The sequence below is a fragment of the Vipera berus genome (assembly GCF_964194415.1).
Source record: "Vipera berus genome assembly, chromosome: 2".
NCBI classification, from domain to species: domain Eukaryota; kingdom Metazoa; phylum Chordata; class Lepidosauria; order Squamata; family Viperidae; genus Vipera; species Vipera berus.
In genome coordinates, this window is record NC_138203.1 from 115,612,618 (window position 1) to 115,627,131 (window position 14,514).

A 14,514-nucleotide genomic window follows, 5' to 3' on the forward strand; every position below is an offset into this window, starting at 1 on the left:
TACCACCAGTCACTCAGCAAGGTGTCAAAAACTTGACACCCCCCCCCAAAAAAGGAAAAAAATGATAAAGTACAGGTAGTCCTCGGCTTACAATGATTCACTTAGTGACCGTTCAAAGTTATGATGGCACTGAAAAAAGTGACTTATGACCATTTTTCACACTTATGACCATTGCAGCATCCCCAGGGTCATGTGATTTACATTCGGATGCTTGGCAATCGATTCATATTTATGATGGTCACATTGTTCCAGGGTCATGTGATCGCCTTTTGCAACCTTCTGACAAGCAAAGTTAGTGGGGAAACCAGATTCACTTAACAATCATGTTACTAATTTAATTTCTCTCTCTCCTTCTCTTTCTCTCCCTCTCTCCCCCTCCCTCTTTCTCTCCCTCTCTCCCCCTCCCTCTTTCTCTCTCCTTTCTCTCCTTCTTTCTCTCCCTATTTTTCTCTTTCCCTCTATTTCTCCCTTTCTCTCTCCCTCTATTTCCCTCCCTTTCTTTCTCCTTCTCTCTCTCTCCCTCTTTCTCTCCCTCTCTATTTTTCTCTTTCCCTCTATTTCTCCCTTTCTCCCTCTATTTCCCTCCCTTTTTCTTTCTCCTTGTCTCTCTCCCTCTTTCTCTCTCTCTCTTTCTTTCTCTCCCTCTTTCCCTCTCCCTTTCTCTCTCCATTTCCCTCCCTTTCTTTCTCCTTCTCTCTCTCCCTCTTTCTCTCCCTATTTTTCTTTCCCTCTATTTCTCCCTTTCTCTCTCCCTCTATTTCCCTCCCTCTTTTTCTCCTTGTCTCTCTCTCCCTCTTTCTCTCCCTCTCCCTTTCCCTCTCCCTGGTAATCTCCCTCACTCCGTTTCAGCCTGCTTTCTCTTGTAGCAAGGGAAGCTGAAACTGAGGGAGATTGCAGGAGCGTGAGATCGGCGTTTCTCAGCACGTGCCGATTCATGCTCCTGGCAATCTCCCTTGCTTTCCACTTGCGGAGATTGGGGCTGGCCATACAGATCAGCTTCGGACCATAAGACGCACCCTCGTTTTCCCCCCTACTTTTGGGGGGGAAAAGTTCGTCTTATGGTCCGAAAAATATGGGTATAGGGTTTGGGCTATACTCGCCATATAAGACTACCCGTATTTTCCGGCGTATAAGACGACTGGGCATATAAGACGACCCCCGACTTTTGAGAAGATTTTCATGGGTTAAAAAGTCGTCTTATACGCCGGAAAATACGGTACTTTTTTCTACAGTTTGTAATAGTTTTTTAGATTATAGAATAAAATACAAAAATACAGAAGCAAATAGTAGGACACAGTGGGGAGGAAAAGGGGGGGAAAGTGAGGGGGTGAAGGGAAAAAAGAACAAAGTTCCTCTGTTGCAGTAGAAGGAAGCATTAACATTGAACCTCAACTTTTTACTTTTCCATAATATTATAAACTAGCCATTTCTATAACAACAAATAAATCTAATCAGTCACCTTGCTAAGCACTGGTAGTACTCAAATACTATCCTGTCCTAAAAGTGGTACAATCTGTGAAAAGGTTGAAAAGCCCTGGTGTAGACTAACCAAACAAACACTTGTAACCTATTTACAGCCACCTTCAATTCCCACTCTGGTTGCTAAAGACTCACTTGTTATGGTACACAACAGCTGTGTAAGCCTCTTTGGCAAACTCACTGCAACTTGATTTTCCAAAGATAACCTGGAGCATAAGAAGAAACCAAAACAGTATCAGTCAGGAACAGAGAGCATGAAAATGGTCAAGGGAGGGAGCATGAGAGATAAACCCCAGTGATTTTCATTATTTGTCCACAAATACCATATATATCAGTTTACAGAGTCAGCATATTGCCTGCCACCACCAATCTGGGTCCTCATTTTACCGACCTTGGAAGGATGGAAGGCTGAGTCAATGTTGAGCCAGTGAGAATCGAACTGCTGCCAATTGCTGCTGATTGCCAGCAGTTCAATTCTCACCAGCTCAAGTTTGACTCAGCCTTCCATCCTTCCAAGGTCGGTAAAATGAGGACCCAAATTGTTGGGTGGGGGGCAATATGCTGACTCTGTAAACAGCTTAGAGAGGGCTGTAAAGCACTGTGAAGCGATATGTAAGTCCAAGTGCTATTGCTATATCTCAAAACTTCCCATTCTGACACTTTTGGGAAGGGAAAAGTGATGTGATCCATATCCTTTCCTTTCTTACATTATTCTGATTATTCAAGTCCAGAAATACCATAAGGATAATCTACTGCTATGCTGATTTTTTCCCCACAACCTTTCAAGTATTTTCAATGGCTATTATAACATTCTCATTTACAAACAAAGCAACAAAATCTAATAGACATGGCCTTTCAGAAGCTCTCCCTTAAGAACTTTCATAACCCCTGGTTTCATGAATGAAACCATGAGCAAGTTGCTCTTTTGCAGGATCATTTCTAAAGAAAACTGAATTGAAAGCATCTGAAGAAGATTCCTCCTGGCAGAGAACAGGTCATTCTCCTTTAAATTGCTTACTCAGCATGCTTTCTTCTGAACTTATCAAACTTTTTGGCAGGTCATACTGTAGTGATAAACCCTGACTGGCTATTAAATTGGCTGGCAAGCAACAACCAACCTTTAGTATAAAAGCCCAGCCCATGGTTTGAGTATTAAATCTGCTGCAGATAAAGCACAATTTTCATATGGGAAAATATAGGACTTTGAGTTTCTTTTCTAAACTCAAAATCCTACATTTTCTTATATGAAAATAGGAATTATAGAAATATAAGTTGTGGGTCTGGTCATAAATGAAGCTCCTCATCCACCCTGAACGTGATAGCTCAAAAGTGGGAATATTTGGGGTGGTCAGGGCTCCCTTCTGCACCACCATTCCAGTGATGGATGAAAGACAGGAGGAAGCAGCTGAGGATGGTCTCACTCACAGGCATGGCTTGGCTAGGATCCTCTCCAGCCATAAACTGCAGTTTCACTGCAATATTTCGCACCGAGCCTTGACGGCTGCTGAAATTCAAGCTCTGGGGATAAATGTAGAGTAGATTCCTGGGGAAAAAGAAGAGAAAGAAAAATGTTAAGACACAAGAGAAGAAAAGAGGAATGTATGTTCTTGAAGCCATAGAAGCAGAAAACTTATCTTCCATACCCCCAATTCCAGAGCAGAAAGTTTTTGGATGGGATACCCCTCTTCCGCCTGCTAGCTTTGCTGTTTTTCAGAATTATGCCATTATTCTTTGCTTCCCAAATTTTTCATTCTTCCTTCTAATCTTTTGCATTATGTACTCACAACACAGGCTCAGTTCTTTCTTTCTTTCTTTCTTTCTCTTTCTTTCTTTCTTTCTTTCTCTTTCTTTCTTTCTTTCTTTCTTTCTTTCTTTCTTTCTTTCTTTCTTTCTTTCTTTCTTTCTTTCTTCTTTCTTTCTTTTCTTTCTTTTTTGTGGCTTCCTCTGCACCTCTCATTCTTTATACATCTGCAAATTTCTGGATTCCCCTAAACCTGGTTATACGTACCTTTCATAATTAGGAGATGCTGTTTTGAGAATAAGGATTCATACACTTTAAAATACGTTTCTTATTAGTCTGACCTCAAGTACTGTTTGCCATCTTAAAAAAAGATGTGAACTGTTTTGAGAATAAGGATTCATACACTTTAAAATAAGTTTCTTATTAGTCTGACCTCAAGTACTGTTTGCCATCTTAAAAAAAGATGTGAACTGTTTTCCCAGAAAAGTGGAAGAGAGTGATTACACAGGAAGAACCAGAGGCATGGCATGGACAACTCTGATGTAGACATTCAGATCATCCCAACCCCCCAAATAGCAGCAAATTACACAGCATGCTCCTCTGGCCAGGCCAGCCAGGATAAATACATTGAGTCTATCCTCAAGCTATACAATTCCCCAAAACAAACTGAACATCTTTGTCGTAATTGGTGGAGCCTTGGTGGAGCAGTGGGCTAATGCCTCCTTAAGTAACACCAGCTGCCTGCAATTAGTGCAGGTTCGCTTCCCACCAGGCTCAAGGTTGACTCAGCCTTCCATCCTTCCGAGGTAGGTAAAATGAGGACCCAGATTGTTGGGGGCAATTAAGCTGACTTTGTATTAATGCCGCTTGGGGTGTGTGTGAAAGCCCTAATAAGCAGGCTTATACATAGAATGAAGGCTACTGCTAAGCTTGTAAGCTGCCCTGAGTCTTCGGAGAAGGGCGGGATATAAATGGAATTAAAATAAAAATAAATAAATAAATAAAAGTAATCTGGTTCCTGCCTAGTTTTGTGAAATTCTATTGCTCCAAGACAGGATCTTTGTGCCCCATCAGTGATCAAAGTAGAATAAGAGCCAAGTTTGAAAATAGTGCTGACTCATTCATAGCCAGAGAGGCAAAAAGATCCCAAGTCCAAAATCACCTATGCCTTTCCAGCTGAAATCCTCCCACTTTCTCTATATAAGAAGAAGCTTCCAGTCACTGTGTTTTACTACTGGACCAATCAGAGCTATGGTGGCTTCCATATTCTTAAGCCTCCTAATGTGCCAGGCAGCCATGCCTGCCCCTTCCCTGATGGGCCTCCAGGAGGAGGTTCTGCAGGAAGAGGTCAGTGTGCTGGTCTATGGAGTGATGAAATTCAGCCAGGCACTGCACAACCTCTACAACTCCATGGCCCAGAAGCTAGACAAGATCAGACAACCCATGGACTTCTATCAGCAGGGCTTTAAGGTATTGTATCATCAGCTTCAGAATATCCAGTTGGACCAGAATGAGATCAGAGAGAGAATTAAAGGACTGAAGGTAACTGGGTTTTAAATGATTTTTTTAAAGGGAGGAAGTAGGGCCCTGATATAAAAGGAGTTGTGCTGAAGGAAAACAGCAGTTTTGTACCCAATAATTTGTCTATATGCCCTAAAACAGGGCTTTTCAACCTTTTCACTCATTGTACCAATTTTAGGATATGGCAACATCTGAGTACCACCAGTCGCCTAGCAAGGTGTCAAAAACTTGATGACAAAAAAAAGGAAAAAAGTGATGAAGTACAGGTAGTCCTCAACTTACAACAGTTCACTTAGTGACTGTTTGAAGTTACAATGGCACTGAAAAAAGTGCCCCCCAAGCCACAGCTGTTGGCGCTCTTCCTCCTGTCCGAAGTTTTCATTGTTGTGAGCATTGCTTTTTTTAAAATATATTTTATTGATTTTTTTAACAAGGCATAAATCACTCAATAATTGTTAAACAGTGTGTTGTCTGGGTTACATTTGTAGAACTATCTTTAACAATTAATTTCTAAAATCTATATTCCATATGTTAATTTTGGTTGATTTCCTCTTTCCCAAAAAGAAAGTTTTTCTATTTCTTTAACCATATTCAAACAAATGCTTCTTTTAAAAATATTCTCTCTGATAGGTCCCGTTATCTATTTTCTTAGTTTCCATTTTAATCTTTTTTCTTTGCCCAGTATCTTTCTTAATCAATATACTTTGCTGGATCAAAAGATTTTTCCGTTTTATCATAGGTATTACTGTAGATAAAGTAAATCAGTATCTTTGTTATGGGTGTTTGCCAACTCCCTTTTTATTAGGAATCCTTTTCCTTCCTTTTCTCTCCACTTCTCTTGTCACCTTTTGTCTCTCCAGTTCTGTTTTTCCTAGTATCTCTGTAGAATGTTTTTTCCAGTCCTTTTTCTTATCCTCAAATTTGCTTTGAGGTGTTGAAATGTAAGTTATCTTTTCTTCCCCTTGAATTAAATCATATTCTTTTGTTTTGTAAAATTCCATCTTTAAGTCTCTATTCTCGGAATTATGTTCAGTTATCTCTGCTGTATTTCCCTGAGAATTTTCTTGGTGTAGAATTAAATTGGAGATAAGTTGATTTATACTTTCAAAGTTGTTCTGTATTTCTTTGTAGTTTGAGATCATTGTCCTTTGAATTGGTTGCAGCTTATCATATATTTCCTCTTGTAAAGTATTCATTATTTCTTCATAAGTATTTTCTACAAGTCTCTGATTTTCCATAATAGCCAAAAGTCCAGATTTTTTTTCTTCCCCCCCCCCTTTGGAAATGGCTTTGAAGTCAGAATTAAGTAAATATGTATAGTCCAGGTCTATATTTTTTTCTTCGTTTCTGTTCCTTCAGATTTGTAAGTCTCACTTTATCTAAACAGCTGTGTTTATTGAAAACTTTGAAGGTCAAAGGCAGAAATTTGTCTCCAGATAATCCTCATCTACCAGTAGGTGTCAGCATTGGTTGATTTTTCAGATCTTTCTAATCTTTTCCCTCCCTAAAGGGTGAAATTCGTGGCTTCCAATAGCCAAAAGGTGGTGGGGGGGGAAACCCCTCCTTTTGTCTCTTTCTCTCTCTGAGGTCTTTTGTTTTGGGAGATTCTCTTCTTCAGGAAAGTAGGTAGGATACAGAAAAGCAACATTCTTACCCAGATTCAAATGCGCTGTTTACAATCAGCTTATAGTAGAGCTTTTGACTTCCATTGTTTGCAGCTTGGGCTAGCCTTTCTTCTGTTGGTTTCTGGAAGGCTTCTCCTGGACTAATCGAGGAGACTGCCATCTCTCCTAGGTCCCTGAGACTTCCTTCCTTCATTGCCACCTCTCCGGGATGGCTTCTGGCCCATTTAGGGTCCCCAAGCAGAAAGAAACTCAGCTGAGGGGCTCGGCATTCCGAATCCCTTGACTGCTTCGCTGCTCACAGGAACCGGAAGTCTCTGTTGTGAGCATTTCTGTTGAGGATTGGCAGCGGGGGTGGGGTGGGGAGGTGACAAATAGATTTAAGGAATTAGATCTGATAGACAGAGTGCCTGAAGAACTATGGACAGAGGTTCGCGACATTGTACAACAGGTAGCAACCAAAACCATCCCAAAGAAAAAGAAATGCAAGAAAGCAAAATGGCTGTCTGAGGAAGCCTTGCAAATAGCTGAGGAAAGGAGGGAAGCGAAAGGCAAGGGAGAAAAACATAGATATGCCCAATTGAATGCAGAATTCCAGAGAATAGCTAGAAGAGATAAGAATGCCTTCTTAAATGAACAGTGCAAAGAAATAGAAGAAAACAATAGAATAGGGAGGACCAGAGATCTTTTCAAGAAAATTGGAGAGATGAAGGGAACGTTTAATGCAAAAATGGGCATGATAAAGGACCAAAATGGCAGGGACCTAACAGAGGCAGAAGAGATTAAGAAGAGGTGGCAAAATTACACAGAAGAACTATACAAGAATGAGCTTAACGTCCCAGATAATCACAATGAGGTGGTCACTGACCTCGAGCCAGACATCCTAGAATGTGAGGTGAAGTGGGCCTTAGAAAAGCTGAGCAACAACAAAGCTAGTGGAGGTGACAGTATTCCAGCTGAGCTATTCAAAATCTTAAAAGATGATGCAGTAAAAGTGCTACACTCAATTTGCCAGCAAATTTGGAAAACTCAACAGTGGCCACAGGATTGGAAAAGATCAGTTTACATTCCAATTCCAAAGAAAGGCAGTGCCAAAGAATGTTCAAACTATCGCACCATTGCACTCATTTCTCATGCTAGTAAAGTCATGCTTAAAATCCTACAAGCTAGACTTCAGCAGTATGTGGATCGAGAACTACCAGAAGTACAGGCAGGATTTCGAAGAGGCAGAGGAACTAGAGATCAAATTGCCAACATACGCTGGATCATGGAGAAAGCTAGGGAGTTCCAGAAAAACATCTACTTCTGCTTCATTGACTATGCTAAAGCCTTTGATTGTGTGGATCATAACAAACTGTGGCAAGTTCTTAAAGAGATGGGTGTACCAGACCATCTTATTTGTCTCTTGAGAAACCTATATGCGGGTCAAGAAGCAACAGTGAGAACTGGACACGGAACCACTGATTGGTTCAAAATTGGGAAAGGAGTCCAGCAAGGCTGTATACTGTCGCCCTGCCTATTTAACTTATATGCAGAGCACATCATGAGAAAGGCAGGGCTAGATGAATCAAAAGTTGGAATTAAGATTGCCGGAAGAAATATCAACAACCTAAGATACGCAGATGATACCACTCTAATGGCAGAAAGTGAAGAAGAACTAAAGAGCCTCTTGATGCGGGTGAAGAAGGAGAGTGCAAAACTTGGGTTGAAACTTAACATTAAGAAAACCAAGATCATGGCATCTGGCCCTCTCAATTCTTGGCAAATAGATGGGGAAGAAATGGAGGTAGTGACAGATTTTGTTTTCCTGGGCTCCAAGATCACTGCAGATGGGGACTGTAGCCAAGAAATTAAAAGACGCTTGCTCCTGGGGAGGAAAGCCATGGCAAATCTAGACAGCACACTAAAAAGCAGAGACATCACCCTGTCAACAAAAGTGCGTATAGTCAAGGCTATGGTCTTCCCAGTTGCAATGTATGGCAGTGAAAGTTGGACCATAAGAAAGGCTGAGCGTCAAAGAATTGAGGCCTTTGAACTATGGTGCTGGAGAAGACTCCTGCGAGTCCCTTGGACTGCAAGGAGATCAAACCGGTCAGTCCTAGAGGAGATCAACCCTGACTGCTCTTTAGAAGGCCAGATCCTGAAGCTAAAACTCAAATACTTTGGCCACCTAATGAGAAGGAAGGACTCACTGGAGAAGAGCCTAATGCTGGGAAAGATCGAGGGCAATAGAAGAAGGGGACGACAGAGAATGAGGTGGCTGGATGGAGTCACTGAAGCAGTAGGTGTGAGCTTAAATGGACTCCAGAAGATGGTAGAAGACAGGAAGGCCTGGAGGAATGTTGTCCATAGGGTCGCGATGGGTCGGACACGACTTCGCAGCTAACAACATCTCAAATATTTTCCCACCAGTCTATTCAAAGGAAGGAAGGAAGGAAGGAAGGAAGGAAGGAAGGAAGGAAGGAAGGAAGGAAGGAAGGAAGGAAGGAAGGAAGGAAGGAAGGAAGGAGAGGGGGGGTCTAAGGGAGGTCCTGCCTTAGTCCTGCCCTGCTGCCCTTTCACCATCCCCTTGCCCCCTCCTCCTGGCCTATCCTGGGGGGTCTCCCATCCTATTGCTAAGGAAGCTTTGGATACAAAGCTGGGTTTCCTCACTTTGCCCTCGTACCCATCATGAGCAACCTGGCTAAGGAGAGCAAGCACAGCAGCTGGGCACCCCCTTGGGGAAGTGGGACTGGGCTTAGTGCTGTGGGTGCTTGAGGGCCAGTCTGGGCATTTGACCCCCGTGCCACTGTCCAGCCCCCCCCATGGCCTGAGAGGAACAGTGAGGCTCCTCCAGTGGACCATGCCTTGGCACTTGCCCCAGTCCCATCTCCTTCTGCCAGAGACCCTTAGATCTGTCCCACTCCTGCCCAGCCCCCATAGGTACCCTTGACCCGAACCATGTAGAGCTGGCCATGCCCACCCAGTAGGCCACATGCACTCCAGCCACACCCAACCAGTAGGCCACGCCCACCCTGGCCACGCCCACCCCGAGGGCAACCACAATGCTGATGCAGCCGTCAATGAAATTGAGTTTGACACCTCTAGAAGTTAAGTTGCTTGAAGAAAAGCTATCCAGCATGGATCACCAAGATTTCCAAAATAAAGAATGGGAGCTTGCAGCTATGAAGGTAACTACTCCTTTTAATTCAGCAGACACTACTCTATAAGGTTATGCTTTGTGCTTTTCATAGCTTCACTCTGTAAAATCCCCAGAAACCACAGAGCTTACCTACAGAATGGGCAAAGGGAAAACAATATTTAGCCTCTTTTCTCTATTTTGTTTCCAAACCATTCATTCACTCCCTTGAGTTGAACTGACTACACTGACACAGCCATTCTGTTTTCTAGACATTATTATGAAATTGGTTTGCCACCCTCTTTTTATGTGATGTTTACTCAACTACTCAACTAGATGCTAACAACAAACCCAGAGATTAATAAACTTGCTGTAATCTTTTCAGGTTTCTTTATAAATCTGTCCTTCACAGTTCTTGTAGACAGTGCACATAATCCAACTTCAAATCAAAGTATTTTTCAGAAATGTGGTTATCAGACATATATCACAGTTTTCATTTTTCCTGTACAACCTATGAAAAAGAAGTACGTTGTTTCTGGAAAAAAATCAAGTGAAAAAAATCAGTGTTCTGTGAAAAAGAAATTGTTCACCTTCCTTTAATTTTATGTTAAACTCTGGTATTTTAAATCAGTAGACTGCTGAATCTATCCAAATTCATTAATTCATTAATCCCCTGTATGTTCATGTAATGGAATTACATGACTGAACACCTGTCATGCAAAAAGTAACACAGGCCAGAGAAACACAGAGGTGGTGGTGAAAACTGTTTCAAAAGAGAGTTTCTAGTTTTTGGGAGAGTAAAAGGAAAAGAGAGAAGGAATACTTTCAGATTTACGAAACTGTTAATGTAAATTTTACAATAAAGATAGTGCTAGTATTCATTGATGTGCTTCTTGTTTGGATTGCCTCAAAAACCTAACAGCTGATGAGACTTCTTATGGTATATATCTGATTATCTTCCACCTCACCAAAACCTGTTCCCAATTCTATTCACTGCTTCTCTTTAAAGCTCACTTGCCTAATACAAGTAACCAGAAGGGAGTTCATTACCCAAACTAGGTAACATAGCTCTGTGTGTGACAGCTAGACCCGCTCCCTATGATAACTTCTACAAAACCCTCTTGGCTACATGACACTCAAGAGTGTAAAGGGAGAATATATGAAGGCTTGGAGGAATTAATGTGCAAAAGTTTTCAATGACTAGTGAAAGCCTGTCCAGGATAAGAGTTAATTTTTTATTTTTATTTTTTAAAAAATCATATTAGCTTCCAAACTGGAGATGTACTCCCATGCCAACAGGGTAAGAGGAGTTAATTTTTTAAAACAATCATATTACCCTCCAACCTGGAGATGGGCTCGCATACCAGTTTGCTCTCTGAGAAGAGTTCCTAAAATCATCTCCAGACCCAGCTAGGTAAGCTTCACCAGCCTGCCTCTCTGCTCCAGGAAAGGAATGGCATAAAGCTCTTATGATGCATGGCTGTAACTAATAAGAATCACACAGCATACCTCACATGGGACCAAGCATAAAATAACCTACTCTTTCAAGCAATGTACAGTTAAGTTTCAGCAATGACAATCACACTGTTCTGAAAAATCAAGCCAAATCCCCATCTGCTTTAATCTTATGAGCTTATTTTCAGCTTACTCAGATCCCTGTTAAGGTATGTCTGATTTAACAGTCTGTGCGGCAGATGTCTTAGGGCAAGGATTAGAGTTGACTTAGTTATTAGCTGGCATTTCTTCAGTACCAAGAGCATTATAGGGATAATTTCTACTAGTCAGCCACAGCAATACCCCCCACCCCCAAATTCTTACAGCTTTTCTTCAATGCACCAACCTATTTAACTAGCAAAGCTGATAGAGAGAATAAACAGGCTACCTGCCATAGATACAAAAGCTTCCTGGCATGCTGCTCCTCTTCTAGAGAGCCAGGTTGCAATTGCAATGTAATTAGTGATACTATAAGACCTTGCCAGGCATATTGGAATACATTCACATGAACAAAGCTCTTTCCTAAGAAGGCCCACATTCTGCCTTAGAAGAATGAATGGGGGAAAGGGTTGGGGGAGGTCAGTCTATGGAATGCAAGTAGAGGACATGCAGTGAAAGAAGTGAAAGCTCTTCAATGTTTGGGGTCTCAAGCACTATAGTCCAACAGCACACAGGGACACTCCTGTGAGAACCACTCTTCTCTCCTCAAGGCCCATGTGCATCAGCAGAATTTCACTGTCTGGTTCCTACTCGCAGCAACCAAGCAGTAGCAAGAGCAAATGGCTGAACAGGCAAAACAGGTGCTCCGGATACAAGAAAAAGGCAAGGCAACAGGAAAAGATATTCCTTAGGGAAGATACTATTACACAGATCAAATGATATTGTCAGAACCCATTCCGTTTCATTTCTATCTATCCCCTCTGACCCAAAATCAAATCTCACCTTTCCCTGGGTTCTGCCATACGCTAAAGGGGGAGGGGGGATGTGCCCGCAGGTTTATTGGCTCTGCTTCCTCTATCTTCTACAATGTAATATTTTGCTTTCCCACGTTATATCTCTCTCTGAACTTTCTCTCCCTAAACTGTCAGCTAGAACAACAGAGGGAATAAGGAATGTAACCTCCATGCCTGGTTTGTTTCCATGCTCTCAGAGGAAGGTGTGAAGAGCCGCCGACCATCGCTGTGTGAACCAGAGACGGGCCAATGTTATCTCCCCATTTCCCACAATGGACCTAACACCTGGGGATTCACTGTCCCACACTGGCCGGACGAACTATGGGGTGCGGTCTTGCTTGGGGATACCTTAACCTATCGCTTTGCGCAGGAAATCTCAGATCCTGTCTATTATGCCTGCTATCAACTACTCTTAATAAAAGTTCCTATTGGAAGAAAATGTTTCCAAGAGTTCTGCTTTCTTAAGATGTGGGACTGAAGTGAGTCCTAACAGATGTGACCAGCAGCCCTGGTAGAGTCGACTCCTATATGTAACAACAGTCATTATTAAAGTGAAGTCTCAGATCACTGACAAAGGAGATATTTATCTCATATTGGTTATTATAAGAAACATGAGGTTATATTTAACAAGACCTAGCCTCCCTATTCTATAAAGGCGTTGGCTAGACCAGGGGTTCCCAACCGGGGGTGCTCGCACCCCTGGGGATGTGAGACAATATTCCAGTGGGTGCAAAAACTTGAGTTTTCAAAATTATAGTGTATATGCATAATTTTTGTAAGGGGTGCAAGAATATATTAGAAGCATTCTAGGGGTATGGGGTATAAAAAAGGTTGGGAGCCACTGGGTTAGACAGTATACCTGCCCAATGCAACTGCATATGCTCCTTTTCAGATAAAGAACCATAGAGGTGCCAGAGTGAAGGGGGGATCTGAAACCTGATTGACAATCAGTATATTTATCCCTGTTGGATTTCATTATGCTAGCTGATGGTAGAGACATCATCATTCCTTAAGTTCTCCTGCTTACTTTTAAATAAGGGTTCTATTTTAACATAAAAAGGAAAGAAAGAAAGAAAGAAAGAAAGAAAGAAAGAAAGAAAGAAAGAAAGAAAGAAAGAAAGAAAGAAAGAAAGAAAGAAAGAAAGAAAGAAAGAAAGAAAGAAAGAAAGAAAGGTAGAGAAAAGAAAAGAAAAGAAAAACCTTTTCTTGAAAGTTTCATGGCCTTTATCTTTTTATGAAGAACACTTTTTGGCAACTGAAAGAAAAGAGAGAAAGGGTGAGGTAGGCCAAATGAAAAGGAACTGAAGTTTTCAACAAGCTTTATGTTCCACACAAAATAATCAGTGGAATATCACAATCAACTGTGTTCAATGGTAATGTGCAAGATTGTATAAAAAGAGTAAGAAAGTAAGAAAACTCCAAAACTGAGCTTCTTTCCTCTCAGGGACTACACTTGCAATTTCACAAGATGTGTGCTCACCGATATGTTGTATGAGGGGCATAGACTGCTCGAACAGGGAATTCAAGGATCTCCTTGGTGGGTCGGACACGCAAATCAGGGTAGGGTTGGACATGCAACAGTTCAGGTGAGAGGCAATAATGGGGGTTTTCTGGCACTGGTGAAATATCAATCTTGAATTGAGCTGTGATGCAAAAACAAGAAGAATGTAAGAATGATTTACTGTACATACAGAGCAACATGTCTAGACAGGCCTCAAGCACAAGGATTGACCATGGACAACTGGAAGGTGGGATGACGCTGAGATCCATCTTTATCCTATGTGAAGCCATTCTGAAGCTGAAGGACAAGCACTAGCAGCAGAACTCTTTTTGTTTACAAGATGCCCAAGCAAGACCATTGGGACTAAAGAGCAGAGATAGAATTGACCCTTCACACACACACCTTCATGCACAACGCTAAGGTATACCATGGTTTTTTTTTGTAATATTATTTCCATACTATTACAAAACAAAGCATATTATACCTTAGCATTGTGCATGGAGATCTACCATGTTTCCCTGAAAATAACTGAACCGGAAAATATGCCCTAGCATGATTTTTCAGGGTGCTTGTAATATAAGCCCTACCCCAAAAATAAGCCCCAGTTAAGATCGTTAGCCAGATGGGAGACATTTAGTACTGTATTTTCCCCAAAATAAGACCTAACTGAAAAATAAGCCCTAATGCATCTTTTGGAGCAAAAATTAACATAAGGCCTGGTCTTATTTTCAGGGAAACACAGTATGTGTGAAGGGTCAAGTTTATGTGTGAAGGGTCAAGGGAATTCTAGAAAACTATGGATCAGCAGAAAGCCATCCACAGAATACTGGGATTCCGATTACAAAAATAATTGGCTGAGATGGGTGGATATAGAAAATGAATGAATGAATGGTCAGTGACTACATGGGTGATAGCTTCAGCCCAAGTTTTGTGGATGGGTGCCTGCATAGACAACTTGGAAAGAGAGTCAATCTAGTCTAGCAGTTAAGGCACCAGGTTAGAAAGTGAGAGACCATGAGTTTTAATCTTGCCTTAGCCATGAAAGCTGGCAGGGTGACTTTGGGTCACTCTTTCTCAGCCACCCC

The 14,514-nt window shown here is 41.7% G+C and overlaps 1 protein-coding gene across 1 annotated transcript in view; it reads right to left on the reverse strand.

Annotated features, from left to right (window-relative positions):
- Positions 1-14,514, reverse strand: part of DOCK6 (dedicator of cytokinesis 6) — a gene marked incomplete at its 5' end in the record, with an annotated part of 204,374 nt that overhangs the window by 125,159 nt on the left and 64,701 nt on the right. Inside the window, 3 exons of the mRNA XM_081316526.1 lie at positions 1,615-1,685; positions 2,905-3,022; positions 13,409-13,571. Coding sequence (XP_081172652.1) covers positions 1,615-1,685; positions 2,905-3,022; positions 13,409-13,571 — 352 coding nt within the window. The remainder of the gene's footprint in view (positions 1-1,614; positions 1,686-2,904; positions 3,023-13,408; positions 13,572-14,514) is intronic.